The 24,842-nt window shown below is 39.5% G+C and overlaps 1 protein-coding gene across 4 annotated transcripts; it reads left to right on the forward strand.

Annotated features, from left to right (window-relative positions):
* The first annotated feature begins 715 nt into the window (after nt 1–715).
* LOC133534229 (clavesin-2-like) lies at nt 716–24,617 on the forward strand. 4 transcript variants are annotated; one of them, XM_061873322.1, is made up of 7 exons: nt 716–867; nt 8,586–8,760; nt 14,705–14,799; nt 15,916–16,060; nt 21,677–21,768; nt 22,077–22,178; nt 23,162–24,617. In XM_061873322.1, the coding sequence occupies exons 2-7, from the start codon at nt 8,613–8,615 to the stop codon at nt 23,459–23,461; spliced, it is 882 nt and encodes a 293-aa protein (XP_061729306.1). In that variant the 5' UTR covers nt 716–867; nt 8,586–8,612; the 3' UTR covers nt 23,462–24,617. The 4 variants fall into 4 exon arrangements, with proteins under 4 accessions (XP_061729306.1, XP_061729307.1, XP_061729309.1 ...); XM_061873323.1 differs by lacking the exon at nt 716–867 and adding an exon at nt 959–981; XM_061873325.1 differs by lacking the exons at nt 716–867; nt 8,586–8,760 and adding an exon at nt 9,428–9,459.
* Nucleotides 24,618–24,842: the final 225 nt, after the last annotated feature.

Below are 24,842 nucleotides of genomic sequence, written 5' to 3' on the forward strand. Positions count from 1 at the left end.
ATTTCCCCCGAAGTACAACGACAGTAAAACATGAAAAACTACTTTCCGGGTGTCGCACCATGGTGCGAATTTGACATTGGATTTAGATATTTTTTCTAATTATTTACTCAATTTGCACCGAGTACATTACTTTCCCCAGACCCGCAATGGCCAAAATAGATTTTTTTTAATGTTGTTTTTTTTTTTACCTGTTCCGTAGCTTAAATTAACATAAATAACACGTGCGAATTTAGATATAAGTGTTGTAAAACGTACGCCAAATTACAGCGAGTACACCTTTTTTCTCTTCTTAGTTATAACCATTACATTATTTTCAGCCGATTTCACCCCTTTCCGGGGGGGTGAATTTAGTAACGATTGTATAAAGTTCGATTTTTAGCCCATACAAAACAATCCGTAGTGATTTTATTAGTCCTTAGAATTAGTTCCTGACTTTAGTGAAATTTGAGTTAATTTGACCGTACTATATGTGTTTTATGAGAAACCGTACCTACTCATGATATTACCATATAACCATACTAATTAATAGGTACGGTACGATTATCTATTAAATAGTTGTTCTAATGCATAATACATATACTTACGACGAAACGGAAAGCGCAGAAATGGAAAGAACTACCTCATTCATAAGCCCGTTTCCCTCAACCTTCGAACCCAACATAACTGTATCTCAACCTCCGTTACAACTTTAAGTGGTCGCAGTCGCATTCACTCTGGCGTAGGGCTTGATTGACGAACCTAGCTTGATATGGCGGGGAGGCTGATACGATTAATGCAGTACTATTCTATTTGAGTAGTGACCGGAGTCAGGGCCAGTCGTGTCGACCATGCTGTGACCTTTCATGGGATCCTAGTCACGTGGAGGAAGTAAGTGGATGTCATTAACAATTGGGTTATTATTGTGTCGTGTGTGGCAGAGTTGCAGTTGCAGAGACGAATTGTGTTTCATGTCGGATCCTGTTTAACATAAACAAAAATCAAGTAAGTTTTATGTTTGTGTACAGGTGTAGCAAAAATAATATGGATCCATTTAAGGACATATTCGGTATCGTGTTCTAATTAGGAAATAGTAGAAGAATTTTCTTTGATGCAGGTAGTTATGTTAAAGTCAGATTTAAATTGGCTTAAACATATAACAAAATAATATATAAAAAAATTAACAAAATTCGTGTTGAATAACAAACCGCATTTAGATCTGAATGTTAGACTAAAGAGCGATCTAAACTAGATATCCTAGACTTATAGGTTTAAAAACGGTGGGGGCGAGAGTGGAAAGACATACGAGTATGTCGAAATCAAGTCTAGACTTTTATTAGTTACGCTAGACCGTGTAATCGACAGACTAGGTCAACTGTCGCGATTTGAATATTATTGGATTGAATGACACAATTTTAAGAAATATTGATTTAATGATAGTTTTATAGTCATTTCATATTTTAATTTTAATTATTCTTCATACAACCTTCCGATTTTTCAAACAATTATACTCCAAAAAGTTTAAGTATTGGAAACACATTTCTTACTGAAAAAACTAAATGCCAAAACTTAAATAAATCAAACTATGGAAATTTTACTATATACCTACATACCTACAAAAATCAAAGAAATCGCTAAATTTGATTGTATGGGAAGCCTCATAGTTCACAGCTGAGTGACGTTAGTCAACTGTGGTTGGTGCAGCCGGCCCTTAATCTGAAAACCAAAAAACAGTAGGTAACCAAAGAATAATTAAAAAAACCGGCCAAGAGCATGTCGGGCCATGCTCAGAGTAGGGTTCCGTAGTCACTCTTCCGTCACAATAAGCTAAACTGGAGCTTACAGTATGGTAGATTGTTAACCAAGGGATGAACTGTGGATGTACGTCTTTTTACTATGAAGGGGAAACTTTTGCGATAACTCAAAAACAGCTAAACTGATCATATCCGCTATAGTTTTCATTTAATGTCTTTCTTAAGCTCTACTTCCACGATTATTTTCATATTTTTTGGACCTATGGTTCAAAAGTTAGAGGGGGGGACACATTTTTTTTTTCGTTCGGAGCAATTATCTCCTAAAACATTCACTTTATCAAAAAATAATTGTTGAAGACCCCTATTAGTTTTGAAAGACCTTTCCAACGATACCCCACAAAAGAAGATGTTGAAGCAAAAAAAAAGTTGACCCCCACTTTACGTGTAGGGGAGGTACCCTAAAAAAAAATTTTTAGATTTTATTGTACGACTTTGTCGGCTTTATTGATTTATATATCCATGCCAAATTTCAGCTTTCTAGCACTAACGACCACGGAGCAAAGCCTCGGACAGACAGACAGACAGACAGACGAACATGGCGAAACTATAAGGGTTCCTAGTTGACTACGGAACCCTAAAAAGGTCGAAAAAAGTACTGTGAAGAGTTAAGTTAAGAGTGTAAGTGAACCGTACTCGGGTTGTAAACAACACGACGGATCGTGCATTTTTATTTATCCTATTGTTAGTTCTTACCACTCTAATACATAAAAACGAATACAATGTATGTTGCATTGTATGTATGTTGATCTTTTGACATCTTTTCCGTCATACTATTATTAATTTTATAATGCATTTTTACATATTGTATAATCGTTTTTCGAAATTTCGTTTGAAATTTTAAACACTTTGTAGATAAATGAAATTGATCATACACAGCAATGACGTTCCCGACTCTCTTGTGGACATACCCAAAGTAAGAGCCCAAAACCTCGTAAGACCCACCGTGCAAAATTTTCCTATTTTTATTTTGATGAATTCCCTTGTAAGACAAAGCAATGAAAAAAAAGAAATGTTAATTTATTTGGTTTATGAAATGGTATAATTAGATTGAATTGGAGTGTGTAGGTACAGTGGCCATCAGATATATCAAAGCGCCCAAGATGCTCACAAATATCTGAACACGCCTCTATTGTCAAGGCGCTAGAGTGCGTGTTCAGATATTTTGAGCACCTTGGCACCTTCGATATATCTGATGGCGACTGGACATTGTATTGTAATGCACACTATGGGCCCTACGAGAACACGGCCAAGGATAAGGCTAATCCGCATAAAACGGTTCTTCATTCCAATTGTCCTATGTGATAAAATCATTACTTATTATGTTTTCAATCTATTAACTTTTTACATGATACGCAGGATCCACAGGATATTTGTTTTAAAATGTATGTATGAGCCAAATATATTAAAGCAACTAATGTATTCGAACACGAGCGAAGTAAACTGGATGGCCTTAGGTTTTAAAAGGTTGTGAGATCAAAATTACAGTCAGCAAGGTTATTTAGTGAGCACCCCTTCACAAAATATTGAACGTAGAGAGGATTAAATTATCTTTGTAGTTGATTGTACGTAAATAAAACATTAGGTATTCTAACAATCCTTGTATTGTCCACGTCGCTCGGAAAGTGCGTAACGCAAGCAGTTGTTGCGGAGGTGAAATCCAAGTGCAATGACTCGGCTCCAAAACGTGCTCAAATTCGGTTAATGCACTTTCCAAAGACCATTCAAATTTGAAACGTAAGATCAAGGCCATAAAAGCGTTCTTACAAAAAACGACTACCGTCATGGTAGATTAAGACTTGCTTTTTAGAGCAGTTAAAAGTTTTTTTAGCGGCAATGAATAAAGACAACATTTAGTTTTTTTGCATACTTTGGTAGAAGGGGAATAACGCACTCAGTTTCACATGGTTAATACGAACAAAAAGAGATATAAAAAACCTGTTATGCAACTTCATATTATTTATGACAGGGGTCCTCTTTGTCCACAATGACGATGTTATAGCTGATATTATGGCAGTAAGCGAAGGTTTTTATCTCTTCAGTATGGTCCTGAGTGCTGGCCATCGTGAAAGTCCGATGCACAGAAACTGTATACTACAGAGATGAAAATGCTACGCTGGGCTGGCAGAGTTTCTAAGATGTATAAGATTAGAAACGAATACATAAGAGGAACCCTCAAAGTCGTTAAAATCGAAGACTAACTCCGCGAAAACCACCTAAGATGGCATGGGGATGTCATGAGAAGAAATGAAGACCACATGACAAGTGTAATGACCATTCAGGAGGGAAAAAGAGTTTCAGGGTGACCTCTCGCAACGTGGAGTCAGACCATTAAAAAGGACCTGAAATTGGTGGAGCCTGGACTGGACTGGACCTGCGATTATTTATTATTAGGTTTATCTATAGGAACTATGGGACAATATTGTTAAAGTATTTTATTTTTTGTTTATACGAGGGTATTAATTTCGGCAACGCGCATGTAACATCTCTGAAATTGCAGGCGTCCATAGGCTCTGGAGATTACTTACCGGACGTAGTATAAAAAAAGAATGAAAATTTCTTCTTTGGTATTTATGATAATATTATGGTTCAGACGACTGCATTATATTACTACGAATGGCGAGAAACCTTCATTGCAAAACAATTGAAATATCATATTCGGCAATGCCTTGACTTTGATTAAGTTTAATTTCAATCTTGATACGTCAGAATACGGCTAAGTTTGGCTTGGCTCAGCCGAAGGTAACGGTGAAAGGTACTTTATGTGGTTTCTGGTTGTATCAAAAATATTGCGTTTTTTCGTTGTGACGTAACCTTTACAAGATTCGGAGTAGATATTCGTTTCATCATCAAACCTTGGTGAAAATTATACCTCTAGTATGAAACTCTTCAATCCTCAAACTTCGCATAATACCTTTCGCGTCGAATGATACGACAATAAAATTCGTTGGTATATACTGTACTTATATCTGTAGCTATCACGTAAAATATTTGCAGACGTTTTTTGGTATTTAGCACACTAATTTATATATAAACTAGCTGACCCGGTGAACTTCGTATCACCTATCGTATTCGTATTATGCAAGTGTACAGTCCCAAATGTCTCATTTTAGCACGTCACAGATTATCCAATCATTATTTTACAGATGTTACTGACTTTTCAAATAAGTACCCTACGTACAATTTTTTTTCGGATCCGTTGTGGCATTTCCCTATTTATAAGATGCAAAAAACACAGGACCTACCGCGAAACACTTTTGTCATCGTATGTTTCATGGGATTACCGAGATAACGTTATACATCTTATACTTTTGATTACTTTTGTGCTAGTTCTGGGTATCAGTATAACGAATGAGACCATTTTTGCGTAGCAGTACGGGACTGGTAGCTGCCCTCAGTGCTATTTAAAAGATCCACTCTGTATAAGAGCAGAAAGCAAGATCGTTTGCTCAGCAACAAGTTTTATCAAGTTATTGTCGGTAATTATATGAATGTGCTTCAGGAAGAGTATTACCAAGAAATAAGCCAGTCTCTTTTAATAGTCGGCGGCAAAAAGTGACTATGTCATGCGAGATGATTGCTGCACAATAGGTTGCGCGGTCAGAGTAATGTCCAGTATCATAACTACAAACAGTTTTCAGTCCCTAAGATAACAGGTGTAAGGATGACTCACTCTAGACTGGGCCGGGCCCAGGCCGAGGCGTCCGACACGTCATTTTCTATGACGGCTGATCGGTGATCACTTGGTGCTTTCCATAGAAAGCGAAGCGCCGGAAACTCCAGCCCGGGCCCGGCCCGGTCTAGCGTTAGTCATCCTTTAAGGTCTTAAATACGGCTAATTTTGCTTGTAGTAGACATAATTTAATGAAATGTTTAATTTTTAAAAGTAATTGTTGCCTTGACAACACGGAGGTACCAAATCCGGAGTCTTAGCATTAAACGATTAGTCACAATACTGGTGGTACTATATTAACTGTTGTCGTTACAAGGAAACCTCGCAGGCACACGGCAGCCTGATCTCCGACCTCACGAACGACGTACGAGTTGTCCTCATGACGTCGCGCTGTTTTACCTCTACCTACTGCCGAGCTGCCACGCGACAAGCACTGCATGCAATAAATAAACAATAGTATAGTATGCAATAAGTGCTCCGGATCTCGTGGACTGAACGCCGCACAAATGCATCTATTATCGACGAACTTAACATTAAAACCAGGCTCTCCACTATTTGCACCCAACGTGTACTTGATGTCTTCGGTCATCTGAGCAGGGCAGGTCCAGATAACCTGGAAAAGCTGAAAAATCGTAGGGTAAAGGTAAAGGGAGCGTAGGGATGGACGTATGGCCATGCGTTGGGCGGACAGAATAACGTCAAAGACAAAAACCACATTGCAGGCTAGCATGCACTAGGCCCAAGATAGAGCGGCTTGAAGAGCACTGGTGACGTCCCTCAGCCATGAGGATACGACTAGGAAGAAGAAGAATCAATAAGTGCAATATAAAAAAAAACAAGTTTTTACCATTGGGTTCTGTAAAAATGGAGTTTAGGTACAAGTTTTTAAAGAGTCTGCAACGCTGTGTGTGTGTGAGAGAGAGAGAGAGAGAGAGAGAGAGATTGGTAAGATTTTTAACTCTATATGTATTTATTACTTCCAATTTTTACACTCATGTTTTAATAAGATATTCGCTAAGTAAAGTAAATCATTTTTTTTCAATCCAAACTTGTAAGTGACAACTTTAATATTATTCGAGGCCACAGTGTCAGCAAAACATTGTAGCTACTTCGAAAAACATTGAGAAAGGTTAACTTAAGTTTACATTGCATGCCTGTTAACATTAACACACGTCACAGACATGATTAAAAATTGTATTTTTTTATAGATGTAAACAAATGATATCCTTTAAAAGTTTTATGCATTTTATGCTGCTTATAATATGCGGAAACAAAAATGTTGAAATTTTAAGTAGGTAAGTAATTCCGATGACAATACAAAAATATGCTAACATGGAGCTGATCTGATGATGCGGTCGGAAGAAATCTAAAGGAAATCTTCGATGGAAAAACAAAAACAAATCGAGCTTAGGATCATTAGAAAGGTCTCGAGAAGTGAAGAAGACATGCAACTGAGAAGAAACCAGCAATTAAAGTGTGTCACATAAATATCTGCATGCAATTAATGTTAGAAAATAAATATGTACGCAAATAAATATAACAAACCACCACCAAAAGTACAAAACTCGACGCGTGTTTCGCCTCTCCAGGAGACACCATCAGGAGATGCTGGAGACGGTAACGCGCGGGCTTCTGGCACCGGTCCGCCTGTCGCTTCCGGACGCCACGTTTTTGACTAATAGCAGCACGTTATTATTTCGCGGATTACAACAGTAATATTTTTGTTTTAATTAAAATGGATTTCCACAAATTATTGCTAGATTCTATTAATTATTATTAACTTGTAAAGTTGTAATGTTTCTGTCCAAATAATCATTTTCTATTGCTGTTACAAAATAGAGCTACTGTGTACGTTATCATATGAAATAGGAGGTTTATCGTAGCTCGTAGGTTAAGGCAACGCGGTCTTATGAGATAACCGAGGCTCCGGTGCTCGAGGGCTATTTATAGATTTTGCAACAGTAGTTTCCTAGCTTCTAGTACGACACGATTTTATTCTCCACCACCAGTAAGTCTATTTATAAATAATCAAAATGATCTATGACATGAAAAGCAACGACGGACGGTCCAGCTGTGGAATGAATTTCCCTGCAGAGGTTTTCTCAAGGAGCCCCAGTATGGGGTCCTGAAAAAAGGCGTGTACTTATTTTTAAAACAACGGGGAACACGCTTGTAACACCCCTTGCGAGTACGTTAACCGCTCACCATCAGGCGGGCCGTATGCTAGTTTGCCACCGACGTGGTATTAGGTTTATAGAACTTTATTTTCTCAAAGAAATTATACATTTCACTTCAGAGAAATTTAGCTAATACAGAAATAAATTATAAGTAAGTATAGCGAGTGTGTACTCACTTACAAAGCACTTAACTAAAACTTAAATCTAAATAAAAACTACAACGTATGTTTGGTTGTTAAACAAAACAAAGTTTATTACGCGCACAACGCGTAAGAAACCCCTTTAGTATAATACTTGCAGATTGTTTAATTACCTATTACCTACACAAACAATAATAAAACAATAATTAGTTATCTAAGTATAGATAAGGTAAGTTCAAATCAAAGACAACAAAATCAGTGAACAGTGGGTAGGGAAGGATCTACAAAATATACCAGTTAGTATATATTGTATTTTCAGAATATGGGAATAAGGTCTACAATATTACGAGTGCTGATTTTGTTTACTACTTGACTGTTCTTTGAGCCGTCCATCTTGAAACTCCCAGGGCCGGATTCAAATGTTTTTAATTACAAAGTCTTTTAATTTTTTCTTAAATTTATTTATGTTTTTGCATTCCTTAATATGTGTGGGTATTTTATTATAGAACTGTGCCCCTTCATATCCAATGTTTTTTTGTCCAAATTTAGTGCGCGTGGGTTGGAGGCATAGACTATTGGAGTTACGTAAAGGTCGTAATCCTAATTCAGTTTTTGTTTTAAAAGTTATTTGCGATTTAATTTTTTTATCTATTATTTTTCTTATAAGTATGCATATATTATTAAAATAAAGCTGGTTGAGATTCATTATTTTGGTTTCCGAATAAATTTTATTATTAGTATTAAAAAAGAATAAACAAATGTCAGGGATTAATTTATAAGATGTCTTATTGTTAAAATTAATTTGCAGAGTGGGAGCCACCAGAACGACATCAAGATGTTCGAGTGCTTCCTGGAAATAGCCTTCGAGGCCGAGGTGCTCACCGAGGAGCACCCAGAGCTTCAGGAGCTAGCGCGGCAGCTGGTGCACGAGGACCCGGCCACCAGGCCCGCCGCCATCCAGGAGCTCCGGGACATGATATACGGTGAGGACATATCTGTGGATACGGGGGTGAAGTGAACACTGAGGAGCACCCAGAACTACAAGAGTTGGCGCGGCAGCTGGTGCACGAGCACCCGGAGACCAAACCCGGCCCCATCCAGGAACTCCGGGACATGATATACGGTGAGGACATATCTGTGTCTGCGGGCGTGAGGTGAACACTGAGAAGCATCCAGAACTACAAGAGTTGGCGCGCATCTGGTGCACGAGCACCCGGACACCAAACTCGCCCTCATCCAGGAGCTCCGGGACATGATATACGGTGAGGACATATCTGTGTCTGCGGGGGTGAGGTGAACACTGAGGAGCACCCAGAACTACAAGAGTTGGCGCGGCAGCTGGTGCAGGAGCATCCGGAGACCAAACCCGGCCCCATCCAGGAGCTCCGGGACATGATATACGGTGAGGACATATCTGTGGATACGGGGGTGAAGTGAACACTGAGGAGCACCCAGAACTACAAGAGTTGGCGCGGCAGCTGGTGCACGAGCATCCGGAGACCAAACCCGGCCCCATCCAGGAGCTCCGGGACATGATATACGGTGAGGACATATCTGTGGATACGGGGGTGAAGTGAACACTGAGGAGCACCCAGAACTACAAGAGTTGGCGCGGCAGCTGGTGCACGAGCACCCGGAGACCAAACCCGGCCCCATCCAGGAACTCCGGGACATGATATACGGTGAGGACATATCTGTGTCTGCGGGCGTGAGGTGAACACTGAGAAGCATCCAGAACTACAAGAGTTGGCGCGCATCTGGTGCACGAGCACCCGGACACCAAACTCGCCCTCATCCAGGAGCTCCGGGACATGATATACGGTGAGGACATATCTGTGTCTGCGGGGGTGAGGTGAACACTGAGGAGCACCCAGAACTACAAGAGTTGGCGCGGCAGCTGGTGCACGAGCATCCGGAGACCAAACCCGGCCCCATCCAGGAACTCCAGGACATGATATACGGTGAGGACATATCTGTGTCCGCGGGGATGAGGTGAACACTGAGGAGCACCCAGAACTGCAAGAGTTGGTGCGGCAACTGGTGAACGAGCACCCGGAGACCAAACCTGGCCCCATCCAGGAGCTCCGGGACATGATATACGGTGAGGACATATCTGTGTCCACGGGGGTGAGGTAAACACTGAGAAGCACCCAGAACTGCAAGAGTTGGCGCGGCAACTGGTGTACGAGCACCCGGAGACCAAGCCCGGCCCCATCCAAAAGCTCCGGGACATGATATACGGTGAGGGTCTACCACAAGACTATTCAATTCTGGAGAAGAACAACAGGTTTCAACCATTCCAGTGTGCAATTGCGCATAGGCATCCACGAATGCCTTAGGAACCAACTCAGTAGAGATGCTAGTCCGTTATACCAGGCACTACTGCAGTGCTGGGAGATAAGTTTTGGACAGTATAAGTCGCAACCATAACTTATCTATAGCCTAAACTTTCGAGTTAGTACAAAAAATTTTTTTTTTTTTTGGGCTTCAAATGACCCAAATCCGTATACTTTAATTTATTAGGATGATGGCTCGTCAAACTTTTTATCATAATGTAGACCTTATTTTGATCTTCTATTTTAAAATAACGACTCAGACATAATTATAATTGGAGACGGTTCTGTTAACGAAGGGGTAGTGCTCGGTAGTATGCTATTATCGTGTAACGACGGGTCCAGCGCTGTAATCAAATCGTTATCGTGTCTTAGTGGCGTAAACAAGTCGGCTAAGTTGATTTTATTTAAAACGTTAACGGGACTTTAGGTAGAGTATAATTCGCTGCACTGCTGCTTTTACCGTAACGTTTTGTCGTTGATCGCCAGATTGTGGAAACTTTTTAGCATTACAACAGATTTGCTTCTTATAGAACAAAGGCTTACAATGCAATAGCATGATGTAACCTAACGATATAAGAGAGGTATGGGCATTGTGAATGTCATCTCACTTTGTGTCGTAGACAGCACAGCGGATGTCATTCCAGATCTACAGCAGAGCCCAACTGGGGAAGTACCTCCACCTTACAGAAAACCGCAGCCAAATTACACTACACTCTTTGGAGTTGCAGGAGTACATAGGCTAACGGAACAATACGGAAACTGCTTACCATCAGACGGGCCGTATGCTTGTTTGCCACCGACGTAGTATTAAAAAAAATAAGTCGTGTTCAGAAATATGTGTTTCTTACTCTGTACGTATGATTAGTATATAAACACTTGTATTCAAAAATCTGTAAACAATTTTTTGTTATACTTAATCATTTTTTAACTCGCATTAACGGAGTCTTATGAACACTCCTTTTATTTTTACATAGAACTGTTACGGACTTTTAGCATATTAATAAATGTATTCAATTCATTGGTATTCGCTAGCCGGAAACGTTAAAAAAAGTAATATTGTCAATGACAGGAGGGTGGACTAATTGGCCCATTTGACAAATAAGGGCAAGCGGTATGTCACCGCCGTCACCGGATAGGATATCCCGAGTTGTAAAACTTTTACTTATGGCAGGTGTCCCAAATCTCTCTGTGAAAAAATGTGATCGCCGCAAAAAGCAGTGTGAGTTGAATGAAACTTGACTACCTATATCGTTTTTTTGGTTTGTTTGTTTTTGTGTCGCAGATCGTGAAGGTTTTATTATTGTCGATGATTATGTGTCACGATATTTTAGTTATTTATTCGTTTTCTTTTTGATTCATAATTATTTTTAAACAGAGATTTGACAAGTCACGCCATACAAAAAAAAAGCGGCCAAGTGCGAGTCGGACTCGCCCATGAAGGGTTCCGTACCATTTATGACGTATTAAAAAAAAACTACTTACTAGATCTCGTTCAAACCAATTTTCGGTGGAAGTTTGCATGGTAATGTATACTCGTATCATATATTTTTTTTAATTTTATCATTCTGTTATTTTAGAAGTTACAGGGGGGGACACATTTTACCACTTTGGAAATGTCTCTCGCGCAAACTATTCAGTTTAGAAAAAAATGATATTAGAAACCTCAATATCATTTTTGAAGACCTATCCATAGAAACCCCACACGTATGGGTTTGATGAAAAAAAATAAGTTTATGACGTATTAAAAAACTACTTACTAGATCTCGTTCAAACCAATTTCCGGTGGAAGTTTGCAAGGTAATGTACATAATATTTTTTTTAGTTTTATCATTCTGTTATTTTAGAAGTTACAGGGGGGGGGGGGGGGGCACACATTTTACCAATTTGGAAGTGTCTCTCGCGCAAACTATTCAGTTTAGAAAATGATTATATTAGAAACCTCAATATCATTTTTCAAGACCTAACCATAGATACCCCACACGTATGGGTTTGATGAAAAAAAAATTTTGAGTTTCAGTTCTAAGTATGGGGAACCCCCAAAATTTATTGTTTTTTTTTCTATTTTTATGTGAAAATCTTAATGTAGTTCATATAATACATCTACTTACCAAGTTTGAACAGTATAGTTCTTATAGTTTCGGAAAAAAGTGGCTGTGACATAAACGGACAGACAGACGGACATGACGAATCTATAAGGGTTCCGTTTTTTGCCATTTGGCTACGGAACCCTAAAAATGGAGTATATAACAAACCTTTCCGATGCGATGGTATGTCGCTTATTGTTATTGGTTCATGAGTATCCATACAAATCTGCTCGTCCTCCTTTCATAAGTCGTAACATTACGTTGTTTACACTACAATTAAATCACGTGACTAGTAGGGTGAACTTGAAATGTTGATAAGTAGGGACATTTTTTTGTAATTGGCAAGTAATTAATTAAGGAGCTAAAGCCCCCTCCAGACTATGCGCGTGAATCGCGGCGCGACTTCGCGGAGCGAACATACCGCGACGTTGACGTAGACTCCACACTCGCACAACTTCACGGCGATTTCGCAGTTTGGTTCGCGGCAAGATGGCGCCGAAGCGTCAGCTGATCGGATTTAGTTTGCGGCAAGGCACTGATTCAAACTGGGAACTGTCAAATTGATTTTTGGTTGATCAAGTGGCCGCCATAGAAGGTTATGACAATTCATATTAACCGACTCGTGAGCGAATCGCGGCGCGTAGCGATCGCGAGTGTGGAGTCCTGCAAGTTCGCGCTTCGCGTCTCCTTTGACGCGGGCCAAATACCGACAAAAAACGGGGAATAAGGCGCGTAGGCGTGAACAATCTGCGAAATCGACGCGAGGGCCCTCCACACTCGCCATCACGGCTTTGCGTCTCGATTCGCGCACGAGTGTGGAGGGCCCTTAAGAAATTGCCATTTGAATTAGCGCTCCGCGCTGGTTTAAGGAAGCTTTATGGAGAAATGTGATTATTTATTTATTTTTTCGCGGTGCTATTTTCTTATGCGTGTGATTTCAATATACGCCTCTCTCCAAATTTTGAGACCTACCTATACGTATATACGGTATATATATTGTAGTGAACTTCATACTAAACATTGTAATACTAGAAGGCTGCCTTGGTCGACGACCGCAATACAGCCTTTTAGATAATCATAGTTAGGTCATGATTAAGGCATTAAATTGGTTAAGTTAATTTGGTATGTTTATGTGGAAACGAAAGCGTGTCAACAAGCCTTAAATGCCGATAATTATGTGGCTGTGTACAATGTGAGAGGGAGTGGCTTCTAACGGCAGTAATGGCCTTATGGCCTTGAGAGAATATTTCCTATCCCTACTGTGGTATTTACCTAAAGTATATGCTAAGAGTTTAAAACGCTTTCATTTTTCATGAACAAAGCAGTCCATTTACGAGTATTTCAACGTATTTTATTAAACTCCTATAATGTGAAGGGTGCATTGTTGAGCTTTTCTCTAAGACACCGGTATTCTAATTAACTCAATTTGGGAGATAATGATTTTTTTCCCTGATAAGGCCCTTCAAGCGTTTACACTAGCCTTAGGGCATTTCGAGATCCCTTGCCTTGGATACACTTCGACCCATCAGGTTATTTGTGCAATTCTCCTACTCAAGAGCTATTTCGACCATCTCCATGTGTTAAAGTCCTTCATTCTTTGTCTGGCGAGGGCGTCACATTCACACATTAGGAGTTTTACTGTCTCTTCCTCTCCAACACACATTCTACAATCGAGGATGATGAAGTAAGATGATTAGTGTTTAGTTCCTATGCGTTAATACATTTGCTACTAAACGGAAGTACTATCTCATATTGATATGTCAAAGTTTTCATTTCGTTTCTTTAAATGTACTTAGCCATACCCGGAAATTAAAATACTTAAAAAAACGGTGTATACTCATAAATATGCAAAAGTATAAAAAAATGCATTATATGCTCAAGTAATATATTTCCCATTTCCCTATGCAGTCGCAATCCGAATGTAACTTCAGGGATGACAAGACGATACAGCATACGTTACTTTCTGATACCGGGCATTTGCAATATGTAGGTATACATGTAGGTGTACACGTCAGGATTGTTGGTCTCTTGTCAGGATTGAGGTCGTTTTGGCGAGGCTCAGGGTTTTTAGCAACCTCAACTAACCACTAGAAGCTAGCTAAAAGTTTGAGGTTGGGCAGAGGAAAGGGAAGGTTAAGCTGCTGTTGCCTCTGCATAATAATTTGGTGGCGAGTGGCTCACCGGATCAGTTTTGTTTCTAGTGGACGAGAGCTAGTACATCAACAATCCTATAAGTCACGCGTGTTGAGTCTGACCATGATACGCTTGATGTATCGTAAAGGCGCGTCAAGACTTCCCGAACATGTCGCAAATGTGCCGCTCGCATGTTGCGCGCGCATTTTAGCTTTAAAATGCGCATCGCATTACCGCAACTCATGCAAGGTTTGCTTTGAATGCGCAACCTAAAGCTGACATGCGAGCAACTGGTGCTCGAGCAGCCTATGCGGCAATTTGAGAGAATCTTTCGTTCGTTCGTCATTATAATGATTGTATTATTTGTTTTCCAGAGCGCGGGGAGTGCGCACCGCGGCGCATGGACGACGCGTTCCTGCTGCGGTTCCTGCGCGCGCGCCGCTTCGTCGTGCCGCGCGCGCACAAACAGGTTCATACAGACACATTACTATAGGTAGTGGCCCTGTGAGCTGTAGACCTCGCTCAAATCCGCCACCTAAACAACTGAATCGACAAATAAATTGGATTAATTATCGAACGCTCATAAAATTTGGCTCGAACCTGGTTCGAAGTAATTCGCTTTATGGTGGCGCTTACCTATTTGCATTCAACCGCGTCGCGTGCTACGGGCGACGTTATCATTTAGACCTGTCTTATGAGTGTAATATAATGTTTAATACACTATACATTTATACAATTTAGGAAAATGATTGAGACAACTCACTAAGCCACACACAACATTGGCATCGTCTAGATAAAATATTAATGGACAAGCCAGTCCTTTACAATATAATGGATATTTCAAGGCCTTCCTTAGCTGAATATAATGTCATGGTTAATTATGTACAATGTACAGCGTTAATTATAAACTGTCAAATCATCCGTCCCTACCCGTCATTTGGACACTTCTGTATGATAAAGAGTGACATGTATTTAACAAAGGATTGCTAAACTTTATGAATCAGTGGTTTTATAAAATTAGTCCGATGTTGATGTTGTTGTTGTTGTTAATGTTGTTTTACGTGTATGTTTGGCGTAATTAGTTTCCTTTTAACTAATCAAGTAACTTTTCTCGCCTAAAAGTTCGTTTGCGTCAAATCCGGTACCTAGTTCTGATTTTTCTCAGATTTGTTTATGAAATTGGCCTAATGAATAATCCAAGTTTGTGACCTCCAGATCCGAACGCAGCTTTGTCAGAAATCGAGAATACAGCGAATTTTTTTTTTTTTTAATTTGAGCGATTATTTTTTGGTAGTATTTTCTCAGGGCGTTTTTAAAGTAGACAAAATTTGCTACAGTACGAAACTAAAATTGTCTCTATATACCTAATAGTTTCCTAAATTAAAATTAATTAATAATTAATTAATTTCGATCTTGAATTAGTAGGGTAATTAAGTTTTGTTTCCGGATTTGACGCAAACGCTAAATGTATGAAGTTACTAAATTAAAATGAAAACTCAGGACATGCATGGTTTCGCAGCAAATTAACTAATGATCTCATTTGACACACTACTACGATTTTATCCTAAAATGTAATGTTCCACAGCTGGTGCGTTATTGCCGGTTCCTGGAGCAGTATCCCGAGCTGTACCGAGATGTGGACCTGTGGGGACTGGCCCGAGTGGGCTGCGCGTACGAGGGCTGCATGCTGGACCGGCCGGGCGTCGGCCGCGTCACTATACTACGGTTCGGTGAGTGTTGCCCAGCTGTGAGGTGTAAAGGTGTAAAGGCTGGCCCGCGTGGGCTGTGTGTACGAGGGCTGCATGCTGGACCGGCCGGGCGTCGGCCGCGTGACTATACTGCGGTTCGATGAGTGTTGCCCAGCTGTGGGGTGTGGGGGCTGGCCCGCGTGGGCTGTGCGTACGAGGGCTGCATGCTGGACCGGCCGGATGTCGGCCGCGTGACTATACTGCGGTTAGGTGAGTCTTGCCCAGCTGAGGGGTGTGAGGGCTGGCCGGGGCGGATTGCATACATGACCGGCCGGGCGTGGGCCGGGTAACTATTGCAGTTCGGTGACTGTTATTCAGCTGTGGAGTTGTGGGGGCGGCGCTAGATTGCGATAAGACAATAACACTTCATTTAATGCCATTCACTGTGCCAAGCGGTGGTGGTCGAGTGGATATGACCACCGACTTTCAATCCAGAAGACGCGGGTTCAAATCCTGGCTCGTATACTGGTACGGAGTATGTAGTTTTTCGGAACTTATGTCCGAAATATTATTTGATATTTACCACTAGCTTTTCGGAGAAGAAAAACATCGCGAGGAAGCCTATATACATCTGCGAAGAAATTCAAATGTGTAAGGTGAAGTTCCCAATCCGCATTGGGCTAGCGTGGGGACTATAGCCCAAGCTTTCTCGCGCATGAGAGGAGGCCCGTGCTCAGCAGTGGGACGTATATAGGCTGAATTACATATAAACATTATTATTATATTTACTGTGAACGTATATGGTGCATTCAATTCCGGTGAAATTTAACTCTTTGTGTTGAATGGTAAAGCCATAATCTGAAGCTTTATTTCAATTTCCAATTTTGATTGCGACAATTTCAAGTTAAACTTGGGTTTTATATAGTTTAAAAAAATCTCTTTATTATTAGAGATTTAATTTTTTTCTGACCGTCATTTGATTCGCAAGTAAAAGAATACCTTAACAGATAACTCTCCATTATTCCTCCTCTATGTCGGTCCCTCACTGCTGAGGATCGTGACTCCGCTTGCTGATTTTTCCCATGGCAGCTCTCCACTTCTCCCTGTCAGTTGCTTTGTGGAAAGCATTGCTTAGTGTGATGTACATCTGGGCGGATATTTGGTCACGTCATCTCGATGGGCTTGGTCCTCCAGGCCGTCTGCCGTCCACCTTTCCCATTACCACAAGTCTCTCCAAGTTGCCAGGGTCTCTGCGAGCTATGTGACCGAAGTATCTCAGTACTCGTTGGTGATAGATGGTGGATAGTCTAGGTTCCTTTTCCAATTCGAGCTGGGCTAATATGGATATTTAATGTCCATTATTATACTTCTCCAATTAATAAGATGCACGCCAAATGCACCCATGCAAAAAGTTGGACGAGATAACTAGTCGGTTAGGAAACTTCCCCTCGCACAGCAGCATGGCCCCAACTTGTGCTAGGTGTTGTCTGGCGTTAACAAGGTTTCGCTTCAATAAAACTAACAACGTAGGATGTTATGATAAAATTACGTTTCTTAACAATTGGATAACACTGCGCAAATATAGGTAATTAGTAATAATTAAATGTTAAATAGTCACCAAACAAGAACAAGTAGGCACTACAACGTTCCAAAACTCTATTTTAAATTGAGATATCAATTGAGTACCTAGTAAAAAACTCGTCCGTCACTTTCACTTTAACATTTTAAATATTAACTCGAACGGTCGCGATCGCGATTGCATCTACTGCGTAACACGTCACGTTCGAAACTAGAGGCTGCATTCAGATCTTACAATACTATCCCAATCCAAAATATTAAGTAGATTCCTATCATTAACATGTTAAAGACAAGAATAAACCTTATTAAAAAATTTCAAACGGGGTAATTAATAACAAATTAACAATACTGTCTCTGCGTCTTTCATGTTTGCGGAGGAGTTTGGAAGAAGGATAATGAGGCTTAGGCAATATTGTACTTTTTAACATACCTACGTCTTGGAGGATTTAACAACTGGAGACGCCTTGTCGATAATTTTCTGTACAAAACACACTGCCGATTTTTGCGGGGGAGGGGCACGTCAAATGTATGACTATTTGTACGTAACGTACAAATAGCCATGTCAGATAAACTTCAGTCCATACAATAAATATGACCATTGGCCGAGGTTTTCGACAAACGGGTAAGCTCTTAAAGGCCACTCCAGTTGGTAAATCCTCCAAGACCTAAAGTGCATTGCTAAAGTTTAAAGCAAGCAGCAGATTGTTTTGACAAACGAGGTTTTAGTCAGACAATTTGTTTTATTTTTTATAAGTCAATTTAGTAACAGGCGTTAGTCCTGTCATTTTAATCCCAGCGATATAAAAACAAAGCTAGCGCGGATTTAAGTCAATGGTCGCACTACGAATACGATTCCAATAACAATCTCAATCCATGCGTCGGCGCCGGCGCTGGCGCGTCGAACTCGGCAGCCAATCAAAACGTGCGGGCTTGGGTTATGCATAACGTAATGTAACGTAACGAACCGGTCGGCCTCTGTGATCTGTGACCGGCCGGCCGCCGGCCGCCGGCCCAGTGCCGCCGCCCGCCGCGAGCACCCACGTGGAGGTCATGCCTTCGATTTCTGCGAACGATACTTTTTTATACATTGTACCTACCGGTATGCGAATATGGTATAACGTTGATTTTATTGATAATAATTTATCTAAGCATATACTCGTAGGTATATTATTAAATATAATAATGTGTAAAAATCGTGAAAGTTTAAATCAGTGTCATGTAGGTATAGTTTATGTTTCTATGTTTCGAACATAATGAATTGATTTATCTACCAATATACTATCAAGCGATTATTTATTTAATTGTTAACGGTAAAAACAATTTAAACATAATAAACTGTGTTCTTAAAAGTTCTTAAATTAAAGACAAAAAAATTGGCCCAGAAATAATTGAACAAATCCCGTTCTCTCAAACTCTCGATTCCTTCTCACCGTACTGGTTTTATGTCTAACTCTTTCGCCGTTGAGGCAATCCGTCTCTGGAATTCCCTCCCTCTCTTTATTCGACAAGCCCCAAGCAAACCCGTTTTCAAACGACTACTTCGCAAGCATCTTCTGTCTGAAGAACTTAAATAAGGTTCACCATCATGTATATGTACATAATTATATGTATTAGTCTATCTTTTATACATTATATAAGTAGTAGTATTTAACTATTTATATATTTTTAATATTATTTGACTTCACGTTTAATTTTTTCCTTATTATTTGTTATTATTTTTTCCTGCACCAACATACACAAATGTCTCTGTTTGACCCAATGGTTGACTGGTAGAGAATGCCTTTTGGCATTAAGTTCGCCATTTGTACATTTTTCTTTATGTGTGCAATAAAGTTTAAATAAATAAATAAATAAACAAATAAAACTTGGCATTTTGGCCTCGGTCCACCTCGCCTTAAAAGGTTTTATTAGTACCCACACTTTACTTCTTAGTTAAGTACATGTTTATCACTCACGTTTACAAACAAATCAATAGTAGTTTATAATTAAATTCGAACCGATTTGTTGTTTTGTTTCATGCCAAAAAGAGAGGTTAACAGATTCTCCTTAAACTAATCTCCCAAATCTCAAATTCCGATCCCAAAGCTCCCCTGGAAGAGATCGCTTTTTAGGGATAACACCGTTTGTTTTTTTATTTTTCTGTTTTTAAATTGTTTAATACCGATTAAGAGATTCGATTTATGAAAATATACCCACATTTTATTTTAAGGTTTTTTTTTTAATGGAGGATAGGCAGGCGTTTGACCACGATCACACCTAACGGTAAGTGATGATGCGGTCTAAATCTGTTAGATTTGGTGGAAGTAAATCTGTTGTGACCTGGGTTCAGTACTTGAAAGAGTGAAGCTGACGAGTATCACTAAGCCGTGACCCTTATGTCCTGCTGCAAAGTACACGGTATGTATATGTAACCTCATGTACCTACCTACCAACTACCTATATATACATACCGTGTGCAAAAAAGTAGAAATAAGCACGCATACAAGATGGAATACTTAATAAAAAAGTATATGTCTACTTTTTAGGGTTCCGTAGCCAAATGGCAAAAAACGGAACCCTTATAGATTCGTCATGTCCGTCTGTCTGTCCGATTCTGTCACAGCCACTTTTTTCCGAAACTATAAAAGCTATACTGTTCAAACTTGGTAAGTAGATGTATTCTATGAACCGCATTATGATGTTTACACAAAAATAGAAAAAAAACAATAAATTTTGGGGGTTCCCCATACTTAGACCTGAAACTCAAAAAATCTTTTTTCATCAAACCCATACGTGTGGGATATCTATGGATAGGTCTTTAAAAATGATATTGAGGTTTCTAATATAATTTTTTTCTAAACTGAATAGTTTGCGCGAGAGACACTTCCAAAGTGGTAAAAAGTGTGTCCCCCCCCCCCCCCCCCCCGTAACTTCTAAAATAACAGAATAAAAAATCTAAAAAAAATATATGATATACATTGCTATGCAAACTTCCACCGAAAATTGGTTCGAACGAGATCTAGTAAGTAGTTTTTTTTAATACGTCATAAAAATTTAAAAAAAAATTTTTTTTTCATCAAACCCATACGTGTGGGGTATCTAAGGATAGGTCTTCAAAAATGATATTTAGGTTTCTAATATAATTTTTTTCTAAACTGAATAGTTTGCGCGAGAGACACTTCCAAAGTGAAAAAAAGTGTGTCCCCCCCCCCCCCTGTAACCTCTAAAATAACGGAATGAAAAATCTAAAAAAAATATATGATATACATTACCATGCAAACTTCCAACGAAAATTGGTTTGAACCAGATCTAGTAAGTAGTTTTTTTAATACGTCATAAATGGTACGGAACCCTTCATGGGCGAGTCCGACTCGCACTTGGCCGCTTTTTTTTATTAATTATTCCATTTTGTATGCGTGCTTATTTCTACTTTTCTGTCTCATTTTTTTTTTGTTTTTGCTAGTGTACTTATCACTAGACGGAAAGATTTGAATAAGTGGCAAATGGTATACAATACACAGTGCATAGAGAAACAAACCCGACTGACTATTCTGTCAACATGTTCAGTTTTGTTAATAAATTGACGAAATATAATTTGCACCGATCACTCGAACAATTTTATGGTGATTCAGTGTAAATTAGTTTACGTCGACTAGGTATCCTAAGTTCTTCCTAAGTTCTTCTTAGTGAGACTGGACAGATAACACAAACTGGCACGGTCAAGCAATTTAATTTCAGTGCCGTTTCGTACCTTGTCACACTGACAATAGTTTGAGGTCCCAGCGACCTTCTTAATGATTATTACTGTGACAAGGTACGAAATGGTACTGAAATTTAATTCTCGGACTTTGCACGTAGGAACACTAGGAACCATCAAAATCGCTCCATGTTGTTGGTCTCGACAGTGCCGCGAAGAAATAAATATCCATTGCGCCACAGTAGTATAAAAATGAAGTATTATATAGAGTTGAGCGAGTACACATTCCATTGTTGAGTGCATAATCAGTTGGCGTTTCTTTATACACGTTCAAGTTGTATTTGACTCTAGAGTGTAACAAAAATCAAATTAACTCTTTTAATTCTGATGTTGTATTTCTCCAGGAACATGGAACCCTGATGACTACCCCGTGGAGGAGCTGGTGAAGGTGGGCATGGCCATGATGGAGATCGGGCTGCGCTCGCCCAAAATGCAGGTACTTACTTATAAATGACATTTTACAAATCAATGTCAGTATATAGATTATGATTACCGAAAACTACTTCCATATCAATTTATTTATATGTATGTGTCACGCACAAGTGGTCTATTCTTTTAGTAAAGAACCTAAGCTTGACTCATTATCTAAGACATCATCAAAATGGCGACCGATTCGTTAGCGGTAACTAAAATCACGTCCAGATTTTCGCTTGCCTTGCTTGCTCGATCGACAATCCTCGCAATTTGAGAAGTTCGCTTTCAGAGCATGTTTGTCTTATTTGTTTGCTTTTGAATATATTGCAGGTTCTTGGCGGCACCGTGATCGTGGACATGGCCGGCATCACCATGAAGCACGTGGCCACGCTCACGCCGACCATCGCCTACCAGATCGTGTGCCTCATGGGGGTAAGTTCTGACGACTTTTTTCAACCCTGGCTGATTGAGTTCTTTATACACTCTATACCGTTAAGGAAGCCTAGTTCATATGCTTAACTGAGAAAATGTATTCCGAGAGGTTTATAATTCAGTCAAGTTATTGTGAAAAATTACCTACATCATTTCTGATAATATTAAAATGCATAGCATATAAAATTATATAAAGTTGAAGTGGAAAGTTGTGACCAAAATTATTACTATTGTTTTGCGTTATTTAAAATAATGATATCTTTATAAGGTCAGACACTTCTCTTTCCGTATCCTTCTTCACGTTTACCCTTAAACCTTTAGATATGACACCTCGATCATCTGTTGCGAGTGTGTAAGTTACGTTATATGACATAACATACATCAATCTACTGCGACACAATCCGGCTGCAACTGCAGTGTCTAATATGAAGAAATACCTGATGGGGCAATGTGCATGATTATACTTTCATAGGAGATGATTTTTTTTATGTACTAACCCAAAAAAATCAAATCGCAAGTTAAATAAAAGCTTTTAAATATGTTTTTCTTACCTAGGTCTTGCGTTAAGGATTTAAGGTACGAGTGTTTAAGAAATTCCTTGAAAATCAAGTTAGGTGCTAACTTTATGGTGTATATGTTCCGCTCCACTCAATCACCTATATTCATTCATACTCCATAAACAAGTAGCCTTACCACGACTGCCTGAGTGTCAAACTGACATATTCGCTAACGTCTGCGTAACTTACTTTCTATACATCTAGCTCGCACTAATATGCGAGTACGAGCGTGATGCATAGTAAGTTATGCACACGTTAGTTGAGTCGAGTCGAATTTGTCAGTGTTACACTAATGGTAGCTTTTTTGGTGGTTTTTTTTTTTCATTTTAAACCCACAATTTGAACACCCAGACTTACAGCTGGAACCGAAAAGATTGCAACGCTATCTGCACTTAGCTCGTTTATCCTCATTTCCTTCTTTTTCAGTTGGCGATCCCCTGCGTAATGCACTCGTGCCACATCGTCAATTACAACTGGCTCCTCAACACCTTCTTCTTCCTCTTCAAACGCTTCATCCCCAAGAAGGCGTGGAAGATGATCCACTTCCACGGCCACGACCTGGAGTCGCTGCACCAGCTGGTGGACCCCGAGTGCCTCCCGCCGCGGTACGGGGGCACCTGCCGGCATCACGCCACCATCGGGACCTGGTTTAACAAGATCAGGAAGTACAGGGACGAATCCTTCGATCGGGATATGAAAGAGTTCGGCTGGGTGATAAAGGAGTGATGGACGGATGAATAATCGTAAGGGTCGGCACCGTTAACGTCGCTAAACTTAATTGGAAATGTTATAGTTGACTGCTGATCGCCGTTGAACTATCCGTCTATTGGTGCAACCTCTAAAGGGATTGTATGGAATAAATAGTTGCACAACTATTTTTAAATGCTTTAAAATTAGGTACGAAAATAAGTTCTAATTACAATTTGATATAACTTATGATTGCGTGCACATTGATTGCTTATTATGTGTAAGAATTGAGATTCTGATAACAGACAATAATTCATTTATGGTCGGCGTCATGTATAAATTAAAATGTCTTTTGATTTTTATACAAAACAGTTCTTTGTAATATTTTACACTATACTCGGCCCGGGGAGCCTTCATTGATCCCTACGACAGTTCATGTTAGTGATGGGTCGTGTCGATGTCACTTAGTCGATATCTTCCAAACGGAGTAAGTTTTGCAGGGCGTAAACGTAAAGTCTGATTGAGATCATTTCTTTTTAATGTTAAGAATTGTTATAATTCCAACGGAATATCATTGTAATGGCATATATCTACCTAAAATTAATAACTGTAATTTTTAGACGCCTCCAACTCGATTCTAATGTAACGGTGACGCCACTACAATAAGGTTGTGTCGTGGGAATAGCTGTCAGTGTCATAGGGATCAAGGTTCCCCGGGCCGGGTACAGGTGTGTGTGGAGGTACTAATACGATCTCATATTAATTATAGTAAGTAAATTGTTGGGAATTGAAGGTACCCTAGTAACCTATATTTTCATCCTACTAGTCCATAAAAATAACTAGCATCAATGCAATGTCTGTACAAAATAGTAGACTGAATTAAGACATTTTTTTACCGAATACAGCACACTTATGTGACAATGATAATGTTGTTCTACTTGATGGTCCGATGTTGGCCTCATTCAGTAATTAAATAATATAAGTCCACCGAGTTTGGGCTCGTTAGAATCGTTTCGATAAATAGAAAAGTACAGTCGGTAACAAAAGCTTGTTTAATTATTGAATTATTTTTGGCAAACACTTGTTGTAATTTTAGATGTATGTGTTTATACCTAAAAACATAGTAATTGATTTAAAGAAACCGGCATAAAAAATTTTACGCATCGACATGTACAAAATAAAAGCGTTCGTTTGATATTTTGTATTATTTCACTAGTTTAGTGTTTACTCCTGTTATGTTCCTTCATTTTCCAGTTAATGAGACTCTTGGGCAGCTGTCTGACCAGCGGTGATAAGCAAGTAGTGACTTCCCTCAAAATTCTAACTGTTTATTATACAATAATATATGATATCGAATCTGCTACACATGAGGAGGCCGGTGATAGTTTCTTCCTTTCTATATACTTTAACTTTATAGCAC

This window comes from Cydia pomonella, unplaced genomic scaffold (genome assembly GCF_033807575.1).
Source record: "Cydia pomonella isolate Wapato2018A unplaced genomic scaffold, ilCydPomo1 PGA_scaffold_73, whole genome shotgun sequence".
NCBI classification, from domain to species: domain Eukaryota; kingdom Metazoa; phylum Arthropoda; class Insecta; order Lepidoptera; family Tortricidae; genus Cydia; species Cydia pomonella.

Bases quoted from the DNA above. Each gene is read 5' to 3' on its own strand.
- LOC133534229 (XM_061873322.1), top strand. From the start codon at position 8,613: ATGTTCGAGTGCTTCCTGGAAATAGCCTTCGAGGCCGAGGTGCTCACC. The intron at 14,800-15,915 runs GTTCATACAGAC...AATGTTCCACAG, and splicing joins TGCCGCGCGCGCACAAACAG to CTGGTGCGTTATTGCCGGTT. The intron at 21,769-22,076 runs GTACTTACTTAT...AATATATTGCAG, and splicing joins TGCGCTCGCCCAAAATGCAG to GTTCTTGGCGGCACCGTGAT.